The sequence below is a fragment of the Podarcis bocagei genome (genome assembly GCF_964188305.1).
Source record: "Podarcis bocagei genome assembly, chromosome: 16".
Lineage (NCBI taxonomy): Eukaryota > Metazoa > Chordata > Lepidosauria > Squamata > Lacertidae > Podarcis > Podarcis bocagei.
In genome coordinates this window covers 14,921,442-14,944,024 of record NC_138142.1, presented here as the reverse complement: position 1 = coordinate 14,944,024, position 22,583 = coordinate 14,921,442, and the positions used below count along the sequence as shown (strand labels likewise).

Here is a 22,583-nt window from a genome sequence, read left to right as displayed (position 1 = left end):
TGGTCTCGGCGGCCGCTCCCTGTCACCCATCTAGCTGCCACATTCTGGACCAGGTATAATGTTCTTTTGTCTCCAAATTTTAGGTCTTTGGCCAGAAGAGTGGTATGAGGGTGTTTGTGAGATAGCAACCAAGTCGCCGCTACTGACGTTTCCTAGCAAAGAGCCTCTCCGCTCTGTTCTTCAGTACAACTCAGCTATGAAAAATGACACAGTCACTTCCGTAAGTCCTTCCCTCTTCTTTTCAGACCCTCATTAATGCACAGAGTGAATGGGGTGCTGCGATCATAGAAATACCCTCCTGTGTTATGCAGCTCCCACCTTAAAGAGAACAAAGGTATTTTTTTAAGGAGCAGCTTCACTGAAATCCCCAAGCAGAACTAAACATTATACAGGCTAGCAATGCAATGAGGGATGTGGATCTTTTGCAGGAGAGAATTGGTAGGAAGAGGAAGGGGTTCTGAACCTTTCTCTTCCAGGATTCCTGCCAATGTTTCCAGTCTTAAAAACACCCAAAGGGAAGGGCATGTGGGAGAGAATCAGTAGGCAGCCAGAGAGGTCAAGCACTGCCTGCTGTTTCTCCCCACAAAGGCACTACTGCCTGGCCTTGGTGTTGTCAGGAGCTCGTCCTACACCCGAGTAGGACCTTGGCAGAGACACATGCCCGACTGGCATGTTCTCTCCCTCCTGCTCGTTCGTTCGGGAGCTTCAAAAGCTTTCTTCTGCCCGAACATCACAGCGACCAGTGCCAACAGACACCGGCACACTTAGGGATCCGCAGAGTCTTTGCAGTTTGCGTAACAGAATTCAGCATTTTGGCTAATCTACGTTTATTTACATACAAACACACACGGAGCATTGCAACATGGCTCCCTCTCTCTCTAGCATCAGACAGCAAAGAGAAAAAGAACAAAGGACAATAGTCCCACTTCACGGAACACAGTAACACAAACATCCTGTCTCCGTCACTTCCCACTCTCTGGAGTCAAAACATACACCGTCATGCGATAGACAAAAATCCCATGACTGCAATCATGGAGCAGGAATTCTAACAGGTATTACAAGGCAGTTATGGGTTTGGGCACCCCCAGGTTGTCAGTACTTTGACCGGAGGGATTTAATCAAACCCTGGAAATGTAGCTTGCACAGTTAAAGTGGAATAAAGCACCTGTTCCCCTGGCGCAACAAATCCACTTTAAAAAACAAACAGATTTTGCAGCTTAGAAATGTGACTGGGAATGCACTGAAGAGTGTAGAGTAAAGGACTGATTGCAAACAAAATGGAATGGATCCTCAGTAAAGACTTAGACATTGTATAACCTCCGCCTAAGCAAACCAGGGCGAATGTCTGATAAAGAGGATGTCTGGAGGGGTCCTATGTTAACCTCATAACATGTAGTTCTGCCCCAGGGGTATCAGTTGAGAGTGAGGGGGAGAGAGAGAGAGAGAGAGAAAGAAAGAAAGAAAGAAAGAAAGAAAGAGACAGTCCTTGTTTCTCCTGCTTTTGATTCTTACCTGTCAAGACTTTTGAAGTTGTGGCAGACAGCAACTTGATTTTGTATCTCCCTGCCCTTTCAGAAGTTATTTGCATCAATCCAGTTTCCTGATTCCCTCCCCGTATCATAAGCTGTAGTGCTCCTCTGTTTGCTTGCGAGTGGAGCAGTTAGCTGGCGACTGCTTATGCTCTCACGATGGAAGAAAAATAAAAGCTGACACCCCGTGGGAATCTTTCTTTTTTTTGGCAGACTTCATCCTGACTTGTGATGAATCGCATCGAGCCGCGTCAGCATTCTTGCATCTTGATACTTGTAAGCCAAACACATAGTGTTTGTCTTCTCTCAGGATGTGCTGTGAAACACTTTGAGCATCTTTCTGTATCCTGCAAAAGGATTTTTTTATGCTTCCATTGTTTTAATTCCCTTTGTATAAAGTACAAACGTAACGGCTGTTCAGAGGAATTCTACAGGTTAAGTAACTCATGTTTGGGGTAACTGATGGTTGTTTTTCTTGTTTTGCTCTAAGGCTGAACTGAATGAGTTACGGAGCACCATCATCAATCTTTTGGATCCTCCGCCAGACGTATCTGCCCTGATCAATAAGCTGGACTTTGCCATGTCTACCTACCTGCTCTCTGTGTACCGACTAGAATGCATGAGGTACCTTTTTAAGCCCTGCACGTGATTTTGTAGTGCCCTGTTTGCTTGTCATGCTAAACCAGACCGTGGTTTAGCACAAGCACACAGGTTCTGGGAGACGAGATCCCAGTCATCTTGCTTCTGCCCTGGACTGAGTTAAGCCATGGTTTGGCTTACTGTGCCGTCTGAACCTGGGCTTGTAGTTTAGTTCTCTTGGACAAACCACGGATTGTAAACCATAGGGCAGACCTTGGTTTACAGCTCATGGTTTGTCTGGGAAAGCTAAACCATAAGGATGGATTTGGACAACACGCTAAGACAACCAATGTCTTAGGTCAGCCTGGCACTTCAGCAAAATGACTGGGGAGGAATGAAGTGGTTGCCCTCCTCCTCTTAGGGAGCCTGGAAGCTTGCAGTTTTGTGCCACATCTTGGTTTGGCTTTGCATCATGTCCGAACCAACTTCTGGCATTTTATGCACTTTGACTTTGTGCTTTACCCCCACTAATTCTTTAATCCTTTTTCAAACTGGGCAACTTAATGCAAAATGGTTCAGCTGTGTCTCTTGTTTTTCCATTAAACAATTACAGCTGTGTGCAGGGAGTTTTAGCCTTCCTAATCCAGCCTCATGAACTCCCCCTCCAGCTATGAGCCTTAGTAAAAAAAAGTTTCCAGTAATGGTAAGCAAAACAGGAACTTTTTTTTTTTTGGACCCTGCCATGTAGCTGTAATGGGAGTTGGTGGTTTTGCAGAGGTGTGGCTTGGTAGGGAAGGGATAGGCCTCCCTGTGTGCTACTTTCTCTGTTAACAGTCCCCCCCCCCTCAAAATCCCTGTGGCTATAATTAATTAAAGAATAACATTAAGCTGCGCAATAAGCATGACATGAAATTTGACCCTAAGCTGGTGGCTATTGTCACATCTTATGCCAGTGGATGACATGATGAGTGCAAAATGGAAGGCAACTCCTGCAAGAGTTTTAGCTTTTAGCAGTTACATTATAAAACAAGGTTTTCAGTTAGAATTCCATACCAGGTAAGGAAAAGACAGCTGTTTTCCACGAATGGGCACTTTAAAAAGCCTCCTTCACCTGTATTTCTATGTCAAATGCATTTCTCATATTCTCTCTCCTAGGGTATTGCGTTCAACAGACCCAGATCGCTTCCAAGTGATGTTTTGTTATTTTGAGGATAAAGCTATTCAAAAAGACAAATCGGGTGAGCCTTATATAGATTGTGTTTTACTTAAGGTAGACAGATTTGTGTCTGGCTGTAACAGAATTAAACAAACTTTTACCAGCTTTCATTTCATATAAAGGTAAAGGGACCCCTGACCATTAGGTCCAGTTGTGGCCCACTCTGGGGTTGCGGCGCTCATCTCGCTTTATTGGCCAAGGGAGCCGGCATACAGCTTCCGGATCATGTGGCCAGCATGACTATGCCGCTTCTGGCAAACTAGAGCAGCGCACGGAAACACCGTTTACCTTCCTGCCAGAGCGGTACCTATTTATCTATTTGCACTTTGATGTGCTTTCGAACTGCTAGGTTGGCAGGAGCAGGGACCGAGCAACGGGAGCTCACCCCGTCATGGGGATTCGAACCGCCAACCTTCTGATTGGCAAGTCCTAGGCTCTGTGGTTTAACCCACAGCGCCACCCGCGTCCCTCATTTCATATAATGTAGCATAATTATTGGGTTACCTTTTTGGTGGCTTCCTTCCCACAAGGGGGTAGGTGGATAATTTTTGTCAGGACTCTGTTAGGGAAAGAAAGGTTTAAACCCATCCCCACACGTACAAAAATTGTGCAATTTCCCTTATGGTGGCTAGTTAAATAAATAAAAAATAACATGCACATCTTATGTGTTTGTTTATGATACTCGTTTGCATCCTGCCTCTTCAGGATACAAATCTATCCAAAGCAACTTCAAATGTTTCAAATTGCACCAGTAAAATCATAATGAACAACATCATGACAAATCATCAAGATCCTTCCCCCTGGGCAGTGTGCAGTAGACAGGCTTGTGGGGAGAAGAGATTGTCCAGCTGTAACAGAAACAGGCCCCCAGTGTTGTCTTCACCTGCCTACTTGTCTCCTGGAATCTTTAGCATCAGGCAGTTGGTGGGAAATGGTTTTCATGCAATTAAAGTCACCTTTAATGGAGACTTGAAGGATTTAAAGGACGGACAGAGGTTAGGCAATACATTCATTAAGTCCAGGGGAAATGATTTTTAGGATGGAGGCATGAGTGATGCAAAACCTCCCCCTTTAGCTCTACCGAGAAGGAAATCTGTCCCAGAGTTTCAGGAGAAAATGGGTAAAAAATAAGCACAGCCAACATTTCTTTTCTTTTGCTTCCTCCTTTCAGGTATGATGCAGTGTGTCATAGCCGTAGCAGATAAGGTGTTTGAAGCCTTCCTCTGCATGATGGCTGACAAAGTAAGTTAACCAGGGCAATGACAAAACGCCTCCTTAGGTCAGCCCAAATCTAGAGTGCTTTTGCAAACGTAGTGCAGAACAGGGATGGGGAACCTATGAACCTTCAATGTTGCTGGAGTACAGTTAGTGTCATCCCTCACCTTGGCCTCTGCCAACTGAGGCTGATGAAAGGTGATGTCTGACAACATCTGGACAGACACCAGTTCCCCATCCTTGACTTGGGGCTGCATCCAATTTCTCTGTCCGCTACGAAAGGACCCTTGTGCTAATGGATGGGTGAGTTTCAGCTGTGACAACAGAGGAACCCCAACGCAACAGTGGCGCTGGCAGAAACTCCTTGTGCAATAGATTTCACAGTCTTATCGTGCAACAAAGCTACTACGCTAATGTGTTCCCTTGCACAACGTTTCACTGGCACAAAGCGTTTCGCCAGCATAACAAGTCTACCTCAAATTGACTTTAATAAGCACTGCATTGGATACAACCCTGATGCACTTCCACATTAAATCCTTAGGCTAGCAGATTGGCTCCTCTGCTGTTGCTCCGACACATTGAAAAACTGTTGCATAGAAACGGCAGGTGGATCTTCCTTTAGCCCTTAATTGAAACCTGTCCTAAAAACCTTCAGAGTGGGTTTCTCCCTGCATTTAGAGCATTGTGGATCCAGGAATAAAGGATAACAATCTGAGGGTCAGTTCAGATTCAACAGAGAACTGTGGTTTGGGTGGAACAACAAACCATGGTTTGCTGCTAGCCTGGAAGTTAGGGAGAGAATTGTAGCGTGGAGAGGAAGAAGGAGGAGGGAGCATATGAGCATGAAGATCATTCATATGACACTAACCCATGAAATCGTTAGCTAATAACATGGCCTTGTATTTCCTTAACTTTACGTGGAACTGAAAAGCAGTGTGGTTCTGTTGGAGAGAGATCTATCGATCGCATGAATTCAGGGCTCATTCTTCTTACATCGCAAAGCAATAGCAAATGCTCTAGGTGACGGCAGAACCTTTCTGAGGAGCAAACTTGGCGATGGTTTTTATTGAGTACTGCTCAAAATAGGACATTAGGGTTCAGCAAGCTGGCTGCTGTCTTGTTGTTACTCTCTACCCCACTCATTAATGGTGCTAGATAAGAGATAAATCCTAATGCAAAGCCAAGTCCTATTTTCCTATAGCAGTCTTAGACATTTTCATCCAGATATTAGCGTACATAGTATTGCGACCTTAAGCAGTGATTTAGCAACTGTTTTAAAGGAACAACAAAAAGCCTCATGTTTCTCTTACACGTTTAGGCTAAAACGAAAGAAAACGAAGAAGAGCTGGAAAGACACGCTCAGTTTTTGCTGGTGAATTTCAATCATATTCATAAGAGGATCAGACGGGTCGCCGATAAGTACTTATCTGGCCTTGTAGACAAGTGAGTGTATTTTTAAATATGCTGTCCTTATTTTGATGTTCATGGAACAGCAACTCTCCCTTGGTTTTTGTATTTTCCTCCCTTCTTTCCCACCCTCTGCTTTGTGTAACAACTAGACTGATGAAGACTTTTGTACATGTCTTTTTTTGTTCCAAGGTTCCCTCACTTACTTTGGAGTGGAACAGTGCTGAAGACCATGTTAGATATCCTCCAGACCCTCTCCCTGTCATTGAGTGCAGTAAGTATTTTCATATTAACCATATTATTATTATTATTCGATTTTGAAACTCCTTTGTAGAGTTCTTGCACTGCATATGTTGCTCTGCCCACATTTGCTTCTGCAGGAAGTTGAGCAGAAGCGATTGTGTCCCTTGGGCTGAAACATGGTTCCTTATCCTTGAAATAACTGGCCAGCCCCTCTTCGTTTCCTCCAGGATATTCTATTCCACTTCTCCCTTGGTTTTCTGTTCCATCCCGCAAAAGACACTCATCACTGTCCAGTAACTGAGAATGCTCAGCCTTCATTGGGTTATTGAGAACGCCTAGGGCTTTTTTCCTGAAAACCTTTTGAATTTTTGTAGATGTTGGGTTCTCCCATGCATGCTGATACTTCCCTCTGGAGTAAATCTTGTACAAATCCAGAGTGGAGTCCCTAAGATGGTTGGGTGGTGCCTTGTACATTTCCTTCCAACAACTCCTGCAGCCAAGCTGGTGCCAAATGCATTGCTCTGCTTTCCTCTGGACCCTACTGTGGCGATCAGACAGGGCTCCCGGACGTTTGACGGTCTATTGACCCTGTGCCACCACTGTGATTACTTTCTTCGCTGCTACCACCCCGTTTCTCACGGGGACACACGGAGTCCAGACAGTTGTTAACATAAACAAATCATCAAGTTTATTTTTAAATGCAGGAACAAGCTTATGGTTTCAGTTAGTTTTTCTTGACAGTTTCTCAATCTTAGTTCCTAACAACTTCAAACTGATTATCCCCAACTATCTATCTGACTCCACCTGACAATTCCTCTCACTCTCTCACAATACAACTCTACCAACCTACTGCCTATTGCTCCCTCTTCCTTCTCCAACTCCCAAACCTCAACTGACTTTCAAAACCTCCCACTCTAACTTTGACTGCACCCCTTGCATTCCCACTGGCCAATCACATCACACTCATTTAACCCTTTCCTTATGACCCATCCTAGGAGGCAAACGCCACACCTACCAGCGAGGTGTGGGTCCTGTCTTCTGGGCAGCCCGGGATCTCCATACACACTGCCCAGGCTTGCGCCTCGGGGAAGTCACTTCAATGCTGCTAACACAGCAAAAACAACATGGGAGGCAGTAGTTACAAATTACCCTCTCTGCAGCCACAGCAGGCACTGTGATTCTGCAGCAGTTTCATTCTTCCCCTGGAGGCGCACTCCATTGTCTTTTGAGACAGACAGATGTCAACACACAGCATTTCTAAGAAAGTGATCTGATTCTTGTTAAAGGTTTTTCCCCCCCTTTTCAGGACATTCACAAGGACCAACCCTACTATGACATTCCAGACGCCCCGTATAGAATTACTGTTCCCGATACATATGAAGCTAGAGAGGTGAGACATTCCAGGATGCAGAAAGATGAATTGAAGTTTACTGCGACCTTTTCTAGATTTGCATCTTCTCGCTCCTGCACGTGGTTAATGCTTGAAGGCGACTAATTACTTATGTCTGGCCTCATATAATTTTTCCTTCCAGATAATTTGGAACATTTCTGTTTCCTTGCACTGCAGCAGTATTGAACTGTAAGAGTAGCATTTTGTCTGCCTTTGCCAGGCTGGAATAGATGGGCTTACCTAGTTGCATATGGGCGGAGGAGCAAGAGCCCATCTTCCTCCCCACTTGCCCAGTGTGCCCACCCCATTTCCTTTGTCCTAGATTTCCACATGTGGGGATTGGTACATGGGAACCTCCCTTATACTGAATCAGGCTGATTTGGTCCTTCTAGCTTAATGTTGTCTTTGCTGCCTGACAGTGGCTCTCTGGGGAGGCTGGGGGATGAACCTTTTACCTTCTGCATGCCAAGCAGAGGTTCTTCCACCAAGCTATTATTGGTGAAAGGCAGATAAGAAATCTGATTAAGAAAGAAAAGAAACCCAATTCTGCACAGGCTTGGTTGAAATTAACGGATGTAAGTTAGTCGTGTCTATTAATTTTAGAGGTTCTACTCTCTGAGTTGGACCAGCCACCCAAATAATACTAAATACATTTATCAAATATTAATAATGTGGGGGGGGGGAATTGATCAATGTTCTAGATAAAGCGCAGGAATCGAATGCACAATTTGAAACCATGCCAGAGCCTGCTTAGCTTTTCAAATGTGCTAGCAGTTTTACTGCCGTATGTTGGATATTTTGCATGTGCGCCCGACCCAGCTTAATACTTGCTTTATAGTCGCACCTTGGAAGTCGAATGGGATCCGTTCTGGAAGTCCATTCGACTTCCAAAACGTTCGGAAACCGAAGCACAGCTTCTGATTGGCTTCTGGAAGCTCCTGCAACCAATCGGAAGCCATGTCGGATGTTGGGCTTCCAAAAATAGTTTGCAAACCTGAACACTCACTTCCGGATTTGCCATGTTCGGGAGCCAAAATGTTTGAGAACTAAGCTGTTTGAAAACCAAGGTACGACTGTATTTTGCTTTTATTATTCAGCACAACAATTCATTTTACCAGCTGACTGTTTTGTGTCTCTTTTTTTTAGAGTATAGTAAAGGATTTTGCTGCACGCTGTGGAATGATCCTCCAAGAAGCCATGAAATGGGCCCCTTCGGTCACCAAATCTCACTTGCAGGTAACTTCTGCAAGTTGTAGCTAAATATTGGGGTGTGTGTGTGTGTGTATGTATTATATATATAGATGGAGGTATACTATCTAAAACAAGGTACTCCCTCTCTTCTCCCACAGAAGGGAATGCCATTTTCGGTATATTGTATTAGACATTGTTTAAAAGTAGTATCAGTATCAAACTTTATTTCGGTCACAGACCAGCATAAGATAAAACATACGGACCTTGTTTTAAATTTTCTGCTTGCACTCAGACTATTCTCTCTGCTCTGCTTTCAGGAATATTTAAACAAGCATCAGAACTGGGTATCTGGCCTGTCCCAGCACACAGGGCTGGCTATGGCCACGGAGAGCATCCTCCACTTCGCAGGCTACAACAGGCAGAACACAACTCTGGGGGTGAGTGAGGACAATCACCTCTTTGGTTAACTTGGCCAGAGTTTGCTGTGGTTTTTTTTCTTGGTTTTGCGACTGTTTTATACAAGTGGAGCCCAGTGCTCTCTGGGGAGTTAACAGTTTCCATTGAGGAGGAGTTCGCTCTGAATTCACGTAACGCTTTCAAGTTTTCCAGCGCCATACAACTCAGTTGCATTGCAGTGCCTGAGCTTGCTTTTTTTCCTACTGCCTGCCTTCCGCTCCCTTTGCCCTTTTTGTGTCCTTTTTCTTAGATCAGAAGCCTGCAGGCAGGTACGCTCTTATAACTGGAGTTGGGAAGCCGCTGCAGGAGTCTTTTCCCGGCTAAAGAATGGGATTAAAACACCAAGAACACCACCACCTAGTTCAGTTAGCAGATTCACTGCCACAAGACGTGGTGATGGGTATGGGCTTAGTTAATTCTAAAGGCGAGGGAGCTGGACAGATCCATGGAGGTCTGTGAGTGGCTATTATAGATGCAGTGTCTGTGTAGAGCCTCCATGTTCAGGCATAGCATACCACTGAATACCATTTGCTGGACAGCAGCAGAAGGGGGGCGGGCTGTGTGTTTGTGTGTGTGTGTGTGTGTGTGCGCGCGCGCGTACACACACATGTATTTTTCGCTCTATAGGACGCACTTTTCCCCCTCCAAAAATTAAGGGGAAATGTGTGTGCGTCCTATGGAGCGAATGCAGGCTCCTTGGCTTCAGCGATAGCAAAGCAAAACCTCCAAAGCGCAGAGGGAGCGCTCCCTCCGTGCTCTGGAGGCTTCGGGTTGTTTTTGCTGAAGCCTGGAGAGCGAGAGGGGTCGGTGCGCACTGACCCCTCTCGCTCTCCAGGCTTCAGGGATAGCTGCATGAAGCCTTCGGAGCACAGCGTGAGTTCCTGCTGCGCTCCGCAGGCTTCAGGTTCCTTTCGCTGAAGCCAGGAGATCAAGACTCTCCTGGCTTCAGCAGAGAGGGAGAGCTGCGCAGCGCCCCTTCAGCGAAGCAGGAGGAGAAATGGAAGGGGCTCTGTTTCTCCTGCCGCTTCGCTGAAGGGGCATTGAGCAGAGAGGGGGAGATTTTTTTTCTCTTGCTCTCCCACCCAAAACAAGGTGCGTCCTATGGTCGGGTGCGTCCTATAGAGCGAAAAATTTGGTGTATCACTTGCATTAGGGGTCAGCAAACTTTTTCAGCAGGGGGCCAGTCCACCGTCCCTCAGATCTTGGGGGGGGGGGCAGACTATATTTTTTTTTTGGGGGGATGAATGAATTCCTATGCCCCAGAAATAACCCAGAGATGCATTTTAAATAAAAGCACACATTCTACTCATGTACAAACACCAGGCAGGCCCCACAAATAACCCAGAGAAGCATTTTAAATAAAGAGACACATCTACGCATGTAAAAACACGCTGATTCCCGGACCGTCCGTGGGCTGAATTTAGAAGGCGATTGGGCCGGATTCGGCCCCCAGGCCTTGGTTTGCCTACCCATGACTTACATAGTAATTGTATGTGTTTTTGTGGGTTTTTTTGTAGGCAACCCAGTTAACTGAAAGGCCTGCCTGTGTAAAGAAAGACTATTCCAACTTCATGGCTTCACTTAACTTGCGAAATCGCTATGCTGGAGAAGTAAGTACAGCAGTCTAAGCCCTGTGGCATTAAAACAGGGGTCATTATTTGTTTCCCTCTTGCTTTGTTTCTCTTCACTAAATTGAGTGACATTTGCTCATTTACAGTAAACTGTTTATTGTGGCATGAAACATTATTTTGAACTTTATACGTTTTAGTATCTAAAAACATTTTATGTAGAAGTGAAAACAAACCGTGTAACGTTTCTGGCATCCATCATATTCTTCCTGAGCTCCTAGTACTTTTAAAAGCTTTTGGTTGACCAGGGATTCTTTCGTGGATCATGACGTGCAAACAAGATGTTTAAGCTTGGCGATTCAAAAGGAATGCAAGAGAATATTCGGGAATGTTTTATTTTAATAATTTTTACCCAGCGCTTCTTTACCTGAAAATAAACTTAAAAGTGGTTTGCAGAATAAGATTGATTAAAACATCATGAAATAAAGACAACTCGGAATCCACATTTTGCAAAGCCTATAATAGTAATCTTGCCATGCTTTGACAGGGCAGGGCTGAAAAGCCATGAAATAAAGACAACTCGGAATCCACATTTTGCAAAGGCTATAATAGTAATCTTGCCATGCTTTGACAGGGCAGGGCTGAAAAGCTCTTCTTGACTGTAGAGTAATTGGAAAACATTCAGGTGACCACAAAGATAAACACTAGACATTTAAAGGTTTTTGCAAGCCCTGTTAACTGATTGGAAATTCTCTTAACAGGTCGCTGGGATGATTAATTACTGTCACGCCACAGGCCGCACCTCAGATCTCAGTAAACTAATGATCAAGCAGCTCAACGAGGCCCTGGAACCAGGCCAGCCTGAACACTACACTCAAGTCATGTTTAAGATGACAGCCATGCTGATAAGTAGCAGAGGTAAGGACAACAGTTCGATTTTCCTTGCTCTGCCATGTGGACGTGCATAGAGAAGAGAAGCCTCAGAAAAGGATGCTGAAAGAAGAATTTCAAACTGGTTCTTTTATTTCTCTATAAAAGAGAATTCTGCCTACTGGTTGATGGGCAAATAATTATTCAGCTTTGTACAGCTGTAAGGATGATTTATTGATTGTTTTGTTTATTTGTTTAATCAATCAATCAGTCTCTTGCCCATGCTTCACCATAAGGTCCCAGGGCACGTTACAGCTATTTATTTAAATATTTGTAGACCACACTTTTTTGGGGGGGATGCATACAACACACAAAATTGCAAAAGCATCACTAAAAAGCATCACTGACCCCCTCCTCTGGCAATCTGCACAAAATTTTGCTTGATGGTTGCCATTAATTTGATTTTAATTTGGTTGCCATTAATTTGATTTTAATTTGATTTAATTAATTTTATAACGAATGTTTTAGAATGTTGGACTATTTTGATTGTTGTTAGACGCCCTGAGCCCAGCTTCGGCTGGGGAGGGCGGGATATAAATAAAATTTATTATTATTTATTTATTATTATTATTATTATTAAAAGCATCAGTGCCTACCCTTAGATCATAGGGTCGCAGGATTAAATAGCTACAGATGCTTATAGTTGAACAAAATGTTTGTGTGATAAATGCAAAATGTTGCTTATTTGTTTTGTAACTTACGCACCACTCCTTTCATTTCTTTCCCGGAGTCCTATTAATTTAAGTGGGTCTACATTAAGTATGACTAAGTCTGGACCCAACCCATTTAAAATACTCTTTTTTAAAAAAATGTATATTGCTACGTATGAATGTTTCCATTTCAGATACTGACCCTCAGCTCTTGCACCACCTGTGTTGGGGCCCACTGCGAATGTTCAGTGAGCACGGCATGGAAACGGCCATCGCTTGTTGGGAATGGCTGCTCGCTGCCAAGAATGGAATAGAAGTGCCGGTAAGGAAAACAAAAACACTCGCAGTACAATCTGAGATGCATTTACGCAGAAGTTAATGTGTTAAAGGGTCCCTAGTAACTGTCCCTAGTAACTCTCTTTATGGTTGCAGCCTTAAGAGTCATTCTCCAGAAGGAATCTGGAGTAAAAATTTGACATAGCTTGAGAGGCACAGAGAGACATGGAGATCACGGTCTTCAACTTCCACTGCTATCTCTGCAATAGTAGTGACACTTTTAGCCCAGTAGGAGCTGGATAACTATGCGGGGGGTGCTGTGGTGTAAACCACTGAGCTTCTTGGGCTTGCCAATTAGAAGGTTGGTGGTTCAAATCCATGCGACGGGGTGAGCTCTCCTTGCTCTATCTCGGCTCCTGCCAACCTAGCGGTTCAAAAGCATGCCAGTGCAAGTAGATAAATAGGTACCACTGTAGCAGGAACGTAAACTGCGTTTCTGTGTGCTCTGGTTTCCGTCATGTGTCCCACTGCACCAGAAGCGGTTTAGTCCTGCTGGCCACATGATCCGGAAAGCTGTCTGTGGACATATGCCGGCTCCCTCAGCCTGAAAGCGAGATGACTATGGCAACCCCATATTCGCCTTTGACTGGACTTAACTGTCAGGTCCTTTTTTACATGTAACTACTGTGCTTGGCATATCACTTCCACACAATGGGTAGTGGTGGTTTGTAAAGATTGTGCCATGATATGTAGAAATGCAGTCAGTTTTTTTAGCAAGAGTGGATAACTTCGGCCAGTTTTCTTTGAAAGTGGCCTTATATTGTTTTTGGAATACATGTGTGTTTAAGGGAAATATTCTAAAAATATCCCATGAACTAGGTGTACACATGCATGCATTTCTGTGTACAGTGGTGCCTCGCAAGACTAAATTAATCCGTTCCGCAAGTATCTTCGTCTAGCGGTTTTCTCGTCTTGCGAAGCAGCCCTATTAGCGGCTTAGCGCTATTAGCGGTTTAGCGGCTATTAAAGGCTTAGCGGCTTAGCTGCTAAAAGGCTATTAAAGGCCTAGCCGCTTAGAAAAAGGGGGGGGGGAGCGAAAAAAAATCTCAAGACTCGCAAGACATTTTCGTCTTGCGAAGCAAGCCCATAGGGAAATTCGTCCTGCGAAGCGCATTGAAAAACGGAAAACCCTTTCGTCTAGCGGGTTTTCCATCTTGCGAGGCATTCGTCTTGCGGGGCACCACTGTACTAACTAGCATACAGGACCAAAAAATGTGTCTCAAAGTTCACTGTATACCCCACTACTTAGAATAGAATTCAGACCAGCGAGCAGGAAATGAAGCAAACATTTGTTTTCCTCTTTTCTCCTGCCTCCCAGTTCATGCGAGAAATGTCAGGGGCCTGGCAAATGACCGTGGAGCAGAAGTTTGGCCTGTTCTCTGCCGAGCGAAAAGAAGCAGATCCCTTAGCTGCTTCGGAAGAGAGCCAGCCCATACCGTGTCCCCCGGAGGTCACGCCACATTACATCTGGATAGAAGTAAGTACTCCTTTCCTGCAGTCGCTAGATCCTTACAGCAGAGATGGAGCAATGTTCTGTGCTGGTGGATTAGGGCTCACGGGAGAGTCGGGAGGGTACAGATCCAGCAAGCGTTCTGGAATGGAAGGAGAGGGTATCCAGGGTTTTGTCAGGGCTAGGATGCCTGACAAGGGAGGCTAGTAGCAGATCTTTCAGGACCCTGGACAGAGCCCTTGGCTCAGACAGTTTGCACTGGTAAGAGCTTCCAATACCCTTTCAAGGCTTCCTTGTCTGGGGCCTTAGAGGGGCAGCCTTTGGGCACGAAGCCTAGCATTGAGGGGCTAATGCTGATCACATGCCCTGGGTTAGCAGGACCCTAAAGAGTCACTGAAGGATGCGGGTGGTGCTGCGGGTTAAACCACAGAGCCTAGGGCTTGCTGATCAGAAGGTCGGCGGTTCGAATCCCCGCGACGGAGTGAGCTCCTGTTGTTCGGCCCCTGCTCCTGCCAACCTAGCAGTTCGAAAGCATGCCAGTGCAAATAGATAAATAGGTACCCCTCCGGCGGGAAGGTAAATGGCGTTTCCGTGTGCTGCTCTGGTTCGCCAGAAGCAGCTTAGTCATGCTGGCCACATGACCCGGAAGCTGTACGCCAGCTCCCTCGGCCAATAAAGTGAGATGAGCGTCGCAACCCCAGAGTCGGTCACGACTGGACCTAATGGTCAGGGGTCCCTTTACCTTTTAAAGAGTCACCGACAGTGGATACTAGATGGAGAAAATACATTCTATCAAGGCAGCTTCGTGTTTTCCTTGCATTACATCATTAAAGGACATTGATTTGATATCCACAAACCTAAGGAGTGATTCTTTAAGTAGCAAACCCTTCCGATGAAATGCTAGACGACAAAAGTTGTTCCGTTTTCCCCTTGGCAATGCAAGGCCATCAGGTTGGGCTATGACACCACCTGGTGGTTGAAGGCAGCATGAACATTTTGGGAAGTAGACAGCTCCCAGAACCACTGTCAAACAGCTCTTGCTGTCAGAAAGTTATTCCTGGTGTTTATATGTCACTGTCAGGGAACTGACATCAGAGCAACAGGAGAAGGAGAGGCTCTCCGATTCTGCAGGGGAAGGTACCAGCACAAAGGGGAGACGTAACTTGATAGAGGGGGAAGGAAATCAGCGTAACACCAAGGATCCAGGAGAGCAAATGGCAGAGGAGGTGGAAGGGCTCCGGGATTCTTCCTTGGAAGTCAGTGAGGAGAGCACTGGTCCTCCACTACCCATGCCCTCCCTGTGCAGAAGACTTCCGCGCAATGAGAGGCGGAGACGATTGGGTGTCAAACAGCTTTTATGCTGGCAAAGGTTTAAGAAACGCCCGCAGACAGATTCTGCTAGTGACTGAGGCAGCCACGCTGAGATGGGCTGTGCAGTCAAAACGGTTTAAACCATGCAACCAAGCTTCTAAAAGGGAAGGTTTACGCACGAGTAACTCCCAACCATTACAGTCACCTTCTCACAAAACGTCAGGGGAGTGTACAGCAACATTAAAAAAACAAAACCAGAGCCACTAAAATGACTATCTACTCAGAAAAAATTAAGCAGATGGCATGGGCTTGTTGGCATAAAGCCTTCAAGAGACTCCTGAAAACTGAAAGCTTGCTGAATCTCTCTGCTGGAACGGTGTTCTGCAGCATGGTGGCAGTAAATGCCTGATTTGTAGTTGAGGCCGTTCCAGTCTCTGTAACACAGGTAACAATTACGATGGCTCCTTCGTATGATCTTTGGTGGTCGGGATATGAGGGCTTTCATGTTCTCCGCTTTTGAGATCCTTTAAAGTGTATGCATGTCTTGTGGGCAGTGAGTTCTGTAAATTTAAAAGCGAGCTTGCAGTCCATCTTTTAATTCTGTTGAGAGAGGCATATAAGCATTTCTCTTGTTGACGCAGTTCCTGGTGCAGAGGTTTGAAATCGCAAAGTACTGTAGCTCTGACCAGGTGGAAATCTTCTCCAGTCTGCTCCAACGATCCCTTTCTCTGAACATTGGGGGATCAAAAGGCAGTATGAATCGGCACGTGGCAGCGATTGGACCACGTTTCAAGTAAGTGGGTGCCTTTCTTTTTGGGGGGTGGGGGTAAAGAAAGAAAGAAATAGGAAAATGCAACATGGGAAAGGCTTTGTAACTTGGGTGTATCCTATCCTAGTCCTTGACCAGTCTAGCCTCTGACTCTGTTACAAGGGTAGCCAATATGGTGCCCTCCAGGTATTGTGGACTCCACCACCCATCATCCTTGACCGTTGACCACACTGGCTGGGGCCAGTGGGACTTGGTGTCCTCAGCATCTGGGGACATCATGTTGTTTAGCCTTGCTCTGTTGAACCCAACTATGTGCAAAAGAAAATGAGCCTAGGACAGATCTCTAGTTGGGAGATGGATGTTCACTGCCTCTCTCTCAATAAATTAGCCAAAGCTATTGATACGGAGCCATCTTGAAGATGATGGTTCAGCCTAACTCATTGTTTGCACCTCTATTCACCTGACCAAAAGCAAAACCAAACCCTTGTTCTTTGCCACACCTGTGGCGTGAATCATGAATAGAATCCAGGTCAGAGCTATGAAACTTAAATGGGCGTGATTTTTCAGATAAGAATAGGTTTGATTGTCAATTACATTTATGGGACAATGTAATCAGGACACAATCTAGGGTGGGTTAGAGTTGGAACATAGGATTAGCAGTTCTGCAGTTTCCATGTTCCACTTGTCTAAATTATAGATTTTGGAAGTAGTGACTCAGGGAGAGTTAATCCCCCTTTCATCTCTTCTGAGCCGTTCTGCCTTTGCACCACCGAAATCTGGAACTGACCAGCTTTCCTTCAGCACTCGATTTTGACTGTTCTCAATAGAACACCATGCTGCTGAAGGGTTCAGTGGGATCACATTTCAGGGAGGGTGCCTTCATTTTTATTTTCATTTTAAAAAAGAAAGAGCTTGCACTTGCAGCCTTGGTGCAATAAAACAGGGCTAGGGAATCCCTGTGGCTTTCCAGATGTGTTTTGACTCCAGCATCCACCAGCCGCAGGTGTGATGGGGAGTTGTAGTCTGGCAGCATCTGGAAGGCCAAAGGCTTCCCACCCCTGCAATCAGGCATCCTCCATAAAACGTGGCAAGCACTGTGTGTGTTTGCCCCTGTTCAGAGCATGTGTTATAACAGGCTCCTGAGCCCCGATCAGTAATATAGGCTTCTGCATCAGCCCGCACAGGATTATTATTTTTTTTTAAGTGAAATCGGAAACCTGTTAGCATGTGTAGGGAAGAGTATTCGCATTCCTTTTCATGTATTTATGTATTCATTACTTTCGGGATTATTTAGGCTGCTGACTCTGGGATTGTCCCTGCTTCATGCTGACGTGGTCCCAAACGCAACGATTCGCAATGTCTTGAGAGAGAAGATATATTCAACTGCTTTTGATTATTTCAGGTACTGCTGTGTTTTTGCTCCTTACTTAATATGTGAGAAAGGTAAAGTGGACAATCCAAGCGTCCCCCTTATTTTCTCCCCTGCCCCAACATACCAGCGCAGCAATAAGATATTGCAACTCTGTATGTTTTAGGTAGCTGCCCTGAAAGTGGAAAAGAGCTATGAGTTAAGAAAGGGTGTAATCTTTGAACTGTGCTCCTAATAGCCTGGTTATGTGAATGAGTCACCTAAAGAGGGAGCTCACCTGCTCCCTCTTTCTCTTTTTCTTTTTCTTTGGAAGTCTTTTACTTCAGTTTTAACTGCAGCATTAAAAAAAGAGAGAGTCAACTTTAAACTATGAATTATGATCCTGGCTTGTTTCCCTAAACCAGGTATGGTTAAGCTGTGGCCCTTCAGATGCTGTTGTACTACAACTCCCATCATCCCAAGCCAGCATGGTCAATGATCAGAGATGATGGGATTTGTAGTCCAGTGATATCTGGAGAGTTGCTGGTTAGCCATCCTTGCCCTAGGTCATAGTTAAGTTTAGCCACAGTTTAAGGTTTGGACAGAACGATAGACCGCAGTTGATTGAAAATGGAAGATGACCATGTTTTCCAAGGTTCATTCATGTAAACATTACAGCATAGTTTAGGATTTCATCTCAACCAGGCCATTGTCTCTTACCCGAAGCACCTGCACTCTTTTAATTTATGCTTTGTGTGTTTAAGCTCTGCTCCGAAGTGTCCAACCCAAGGGGAAAAGAGGCTGCGTGAGGATATCATCATCCTAATCAAGTTTTGGACTGCCATGTTCTCTGACAAGAAATATTTGACAGCCAGCCAGCTTGTTCCTCCCGGTGAGTCTTAGATAAGAAAGGATAAAACAACTTTCCTTTCCCTTTTTCAGTTGTCTGGTTCGGTGACGGGGCACTTCCTTTTCTTTTTAGATAATCAAGATACACGGAGCAACTTGGACATCACTGTTGGGTCTCGGCAGCAAGCCACCCAAGGATGGATAAATACATACCCTTTGTCCAGCGGCATGTCAACGATCTCCAAAAAATCAGGTCTGTCTCACATGACACTTCCTTATCCTGAGCCCTGCTAAACTCTTCTTAATTTATGTTTTATACTCCCATCCCCTAAAGGAGAACAAAGGGACACACTGCAAAACCTTTAGAGGATTGTGCGGTCTAGACAGAATGACTTGTTCAATTTCACCCTGTGAGTTTTCATGGCTGAGTGAGCCTTGACGCAGGATCTCTCCAGTCTTGGTGTGACCCCATAGCTATTATGCTACATTGGCCTAGTATTACAGGTTTTGGCCGACAACAGTCTGCAAGCTTAAGGTTGTTTTTAGCACTGTTTAAGGTTGTTTTTAGCGGCAATGCAGAAAATTGAACCTGAGGCCTTTTTTATTTATTTATTCCCCCCCCCCCAATAAAATTTATTAAGTTTCAAACAGATATAACGCATACTATAAAACCAATGTGTAATAGGTATGAGTTACTCGTGCGTAAGCTGGTGCCTTTCTCGGTTAATTTTGCCTTGTTAAACCTTTCTGACTGCACAGCCCCTTCTCATCGTGGCTGCCTCAGTCACTGGCAGAATCCGCCAGTGGGCGTTTCTTGAACCTCTTCCAGCATAAAAGTTGTTTGACACCCAGTCTCCTCCTCCTCTCACTGCGCGGGAGTCTTCTGCGCAGGGAAGGCGTGGGTAGCGGAGGACCTGGGCTGTCCTCACTGACGTCCAGTGAAGAGTCCCTGAGCCCTCTCTCCACTTCCCCCGTCTGCCTCCCCTTATCCCCGGTGTTGCGCTGATTGGCTTCCCCCTCTACTGAGCTGTTTCTCCCCCTGCTGCTGGGTCCTTCGCCAGCATCATCTGGGAGCCTCCCCTTCGCCTCTCGCTCCGATGTCAGTTCCCTGACACAATGCAACAAAAAATAAAATAAAAATAAAACATATATAACAAGTGATAACCAAAACTATAACCACAAACACATAAACAATAAAAATTAATTAGCTAGTTAAACTTCCAACTTCATAAACATATTACTTGACTTCCTCTAATCTCTTCCATCTGAATTTCCTTGTAACTGAATGTAGCAGTTTTCCAATATCATTATTCAAAAAACAGTATTCCGATTATAATCAGATTTCTTAACTTTTCTTAACATTCTATGTCTCATTTATTTTTTAATCCTAATTTAATCCTAGGCTTATTTAGTACTTTCAAGTAACTACTAATCTTTAATATTACAATATTTATTCAAATAATCTTTAAATTTCTTCCAATCTTCTTGATATTCCTCTTCTTTCTGGTCGCGGATTGGGCCTTTTTTATAAGAAGCCTATGTTCTGTGTTTTTAATTTATATATATATGACCCAGTTTCAAGGGTTGTTGTTGTTGCAAGAACTTGCACAACGTATTGACCTCGGCAAGAGCCGAAAGTAAGGTTTCAAATCCAACCGTTTTACTTTCCTGGTCTGTGCATCTCTAAATGCAGAGAATGCATCATCTTTATCATTATTAATAAGATTTCTTCTCTGTGCTTCACTCTACAGTCCCAGGGCAAGTTATAACACTTTGAAAGTACCATATTCAAATAGTTAAAACAAATTTACAGTCAAGAGAACAGGTGGGGTCATACAAAATACACATCTGAGTTGTTTCTTCAGCATATGATGATTATTTCAAGGACTTCTCAATTCTGTAGTCAAAACTGTGTGTCCCCCATGCATAGCAGTTCCACAATGCTGCACTTATATGTGATAGGAAGCCCAAAGCCATGTTGTTCAGCATTGTCTATGGTGATCAGCAGTCACTCTCTAGGATTTCGGGCAAGAGTCTGAAATAGTCTGCTGCCTCATGAAAGGCACTAAAATAGCACAGAGCTGAAAACCAGTGTCCACAGTGGTTTTACATGGAATTGGTCCGCCATCAGAAACCCTTACAGAGCAAGAAGATATGAAAAGAGTCTTGAGAAAGCTCACTGTGTTCTTTTTAAGGAATGTCCAAGAAGACCAATCGAGGTACCCAGCTTCACAAATACTACATGAAAAGGAGAACATTGCTGTTGTCACTGCTGGTAAGCTGCTTTTACTTTTTCAGTAGAGTGGATTTGGCTTATACACGTTTGTTAGCCACCAGTAAGGTAAGCAAGAGTTGAGTTAAGGTAGTGAAGGAAAACGCAGGAAGCTGTTCTGTTCCAGGCCAGACTGTTTGTCCATCTAGCCTACGGGCAGACAATATGGTAAAGTCCAGAGGTTGCTGGGCCAGAACTCCCATCATCCCTCCCCCAATGCTGGCTGGGGCTGATGGGAGTTGTAGTTCAACAGCATGTGGAGAACACCAACTTGGCTACCCCAATCTAGTCTAGTCTAGTCTCCTCCATCTGACAGCAGCTTTCCAGGGTCTCTCTAAGGCAGGCTTCCTCAAACTCGGCCCTCCAGATGTTTTGAGACCACAATTCCCATCATCCCTGACCAATGGTCCTGCTAGCTAGGGATCATGGGAGTTGTAGGCCAAAAACATCTGGAGGGCCGAGTTTGAGGAAGCCTGCTATAAGGGGTCTTTCCCATCACCTTGCAACACGATTATTTGAATTGGAGATGTCGTGAATTGGACCTGGAATCTTCTGCATGGAAAGCAGCTGTCCTGCCACAGAGCTGTGGTCCGTCCACGCAATGCATGCATACTATACGAACGATGTTTCATCTTTGATCTGACAGAACTTTGTTTTCTCTCCTTTTATTTATTTATCTTCCCTCTAAAGGCTACTGAGATCGAACGTCTCATTACATGGTACAATCCTCTCTCATCCCCGGAGCTGGAGCTGGATCAGACCGGGGAGAACAGCGTTGCGAACTGGAGGTCAAAGTACGTCAGCCTGAGTGAGAAGCAGTGGAAAGATAACGTCAATTTGGCGTGGAGTATTTCGCCTTACCTGGCCGTCCAGCTTCCCACCAGGTGAGAGTCCCTGTTTAAGGAGGAGATGAGACTTCATTCCACTCTTCTTTTCAGGGCAGCGACCTTGCTACTTGGACCTTTTGAAGTTGCCGCGAGCCTTGTGAGATATCTGGGCCCATCTGATTTTGGCATCATGTGTAACGGACCTCTTGATAATATGCTGGCTGCAATATGCCCTCCTGCAGAATGTAGCGATCAGTTGGCCACGAGACTATCTTTGAGTTATCCCGATCCCAACTGTATATGGCTTTGCACACCAATACAAGCACCTCAAACCTAACCTAGGTTGACCATCTCAATGAGAACTACTAGGCCTCTACTTGGCCAATCCATCCTTTGTTCTAAAGGCCAACTCCTTTGGGCCAAAGCTGCAGTACCAAATGACGTTTCTACCGCCTCCTGATGACAAGTAGGGAGAAGGGACCGCATCGTGTTCATTGTGTCCCAGTAATCCGTTCAAACTGCTTGTTGCTCTTAGGTTTAAAAACACAGAAGCCATCGGAATGGAAGTGACTCGTCTCGTCCGCTTGGACCCAGGAGCAGTTAGCGATGTGCCAGAAGCAATAAAGGTAAATGTCTGTGCTTGTTCTGGCTGTGCCTGTAACCTAATGCTTATGAACACCGCGAGGAACATGTTTGCTGCTCTGAAGATGCTGCTTGTATTAGGCCCAAAGTGATAAGGCATCATTTTCCTGGATGCTGTAGCATCATCTAGCCTTCTTTGACCTGGATGCCTCTGGATGTTTTGGACTGCAGGGCCAGCATCTTGCTTATCTTAATCAATCTTGCTGGATCATGACCCTTCAGGCTATGCCAGGGGTCCTCACCCTATGGGGGCCTTTGGGGGAATGTGCGGTGGTCAAAATGTCTGACACGGAGCAAATTCTGTGCCATGTAAAAATAAATACAGTGGTACCTCGGGTTACATACGCTTCAGGTTACAGACTCTGCTAACCCAGAAATAGTCCTTCAGGTTAAGAACTTTGCTTC

The 22,583-nt window shown here is 45.0% G+C and overlaps 1 protein-coding gene across 1 annotated transcript in view; it reads left to right on the top strand.

Moving 5' to 3' along the window:
• The window catches only part of PI4KA (phosphatidylinositol 4-kinase alpha), a 106,738-nt gene that overhangs the window by 66,311 nt on the left and 17,844 nt on the right, over positions 1-22,583 (top strand). Inside the window, exons 21-40 of the mRNA XM_081174620.1 lie at positions 84-220; positions 2,020-2,153; positions 3,264-3,346; positions 4,496-4,566; positions 5,858-5,982; positions 6,139-6,220; positions 7,496-7,579; positions 8,726-8,815; positions 9,088-9,207; positions 10,744-10,836; positions 11,556-11,712; positions 12,569-12,696; positions 14,029-14,187; positions 16,113-16,264; positions 17,535-17,642; positions 18,353-18,480; positions 18,571-18,690; positions 20,633-20,712; positions 21,400-21,593; positions 22,072-22,162. Coding sequence (XP_081030746.1) covers positions 84-220; positions 2,020-2,153; positions 3,264-3,346; positions 4,496-4,566; positions 5,858-5,982; positions 6,139-6,220; positions 7,496-7,579; positions 8,726-8,815; positions 9,088-9,207; positions 10,744-10,836; positions 11,556-11,712; positions 12,569-12,696; positions 14,029-14,187; positions 16,113-16,264; positions 17,535-17,642; positions 18,353-18,480; positions 18,571-18,690; positions 20,633-20,712; positions 21,400-21,593; positions 22,072-22,162 — 2,336 coding nt within the window. The remainder of the gene's footprint in view (positions 1-83; positions 221-2,019; positions 2,154-3,263; positions 3,347-4,495; positions 4,567-5,857; positions 5,983-6,138; positions 6,221-7,495; positions 7,580-8,725; positions 8,816-9,087; positions 9,208-10,743; positions 10,837-11,555; positions 11,713-12,568; positions 12,697-14,028; positions 14,188-16,112; positions 16,265-17,534; positions 17,643-18,352; positions 18,481-18,570; positions 18,691-20,632; positions 20,713-21,399; positions 21,594-22,071; positions 22,163-22,583) is intronic.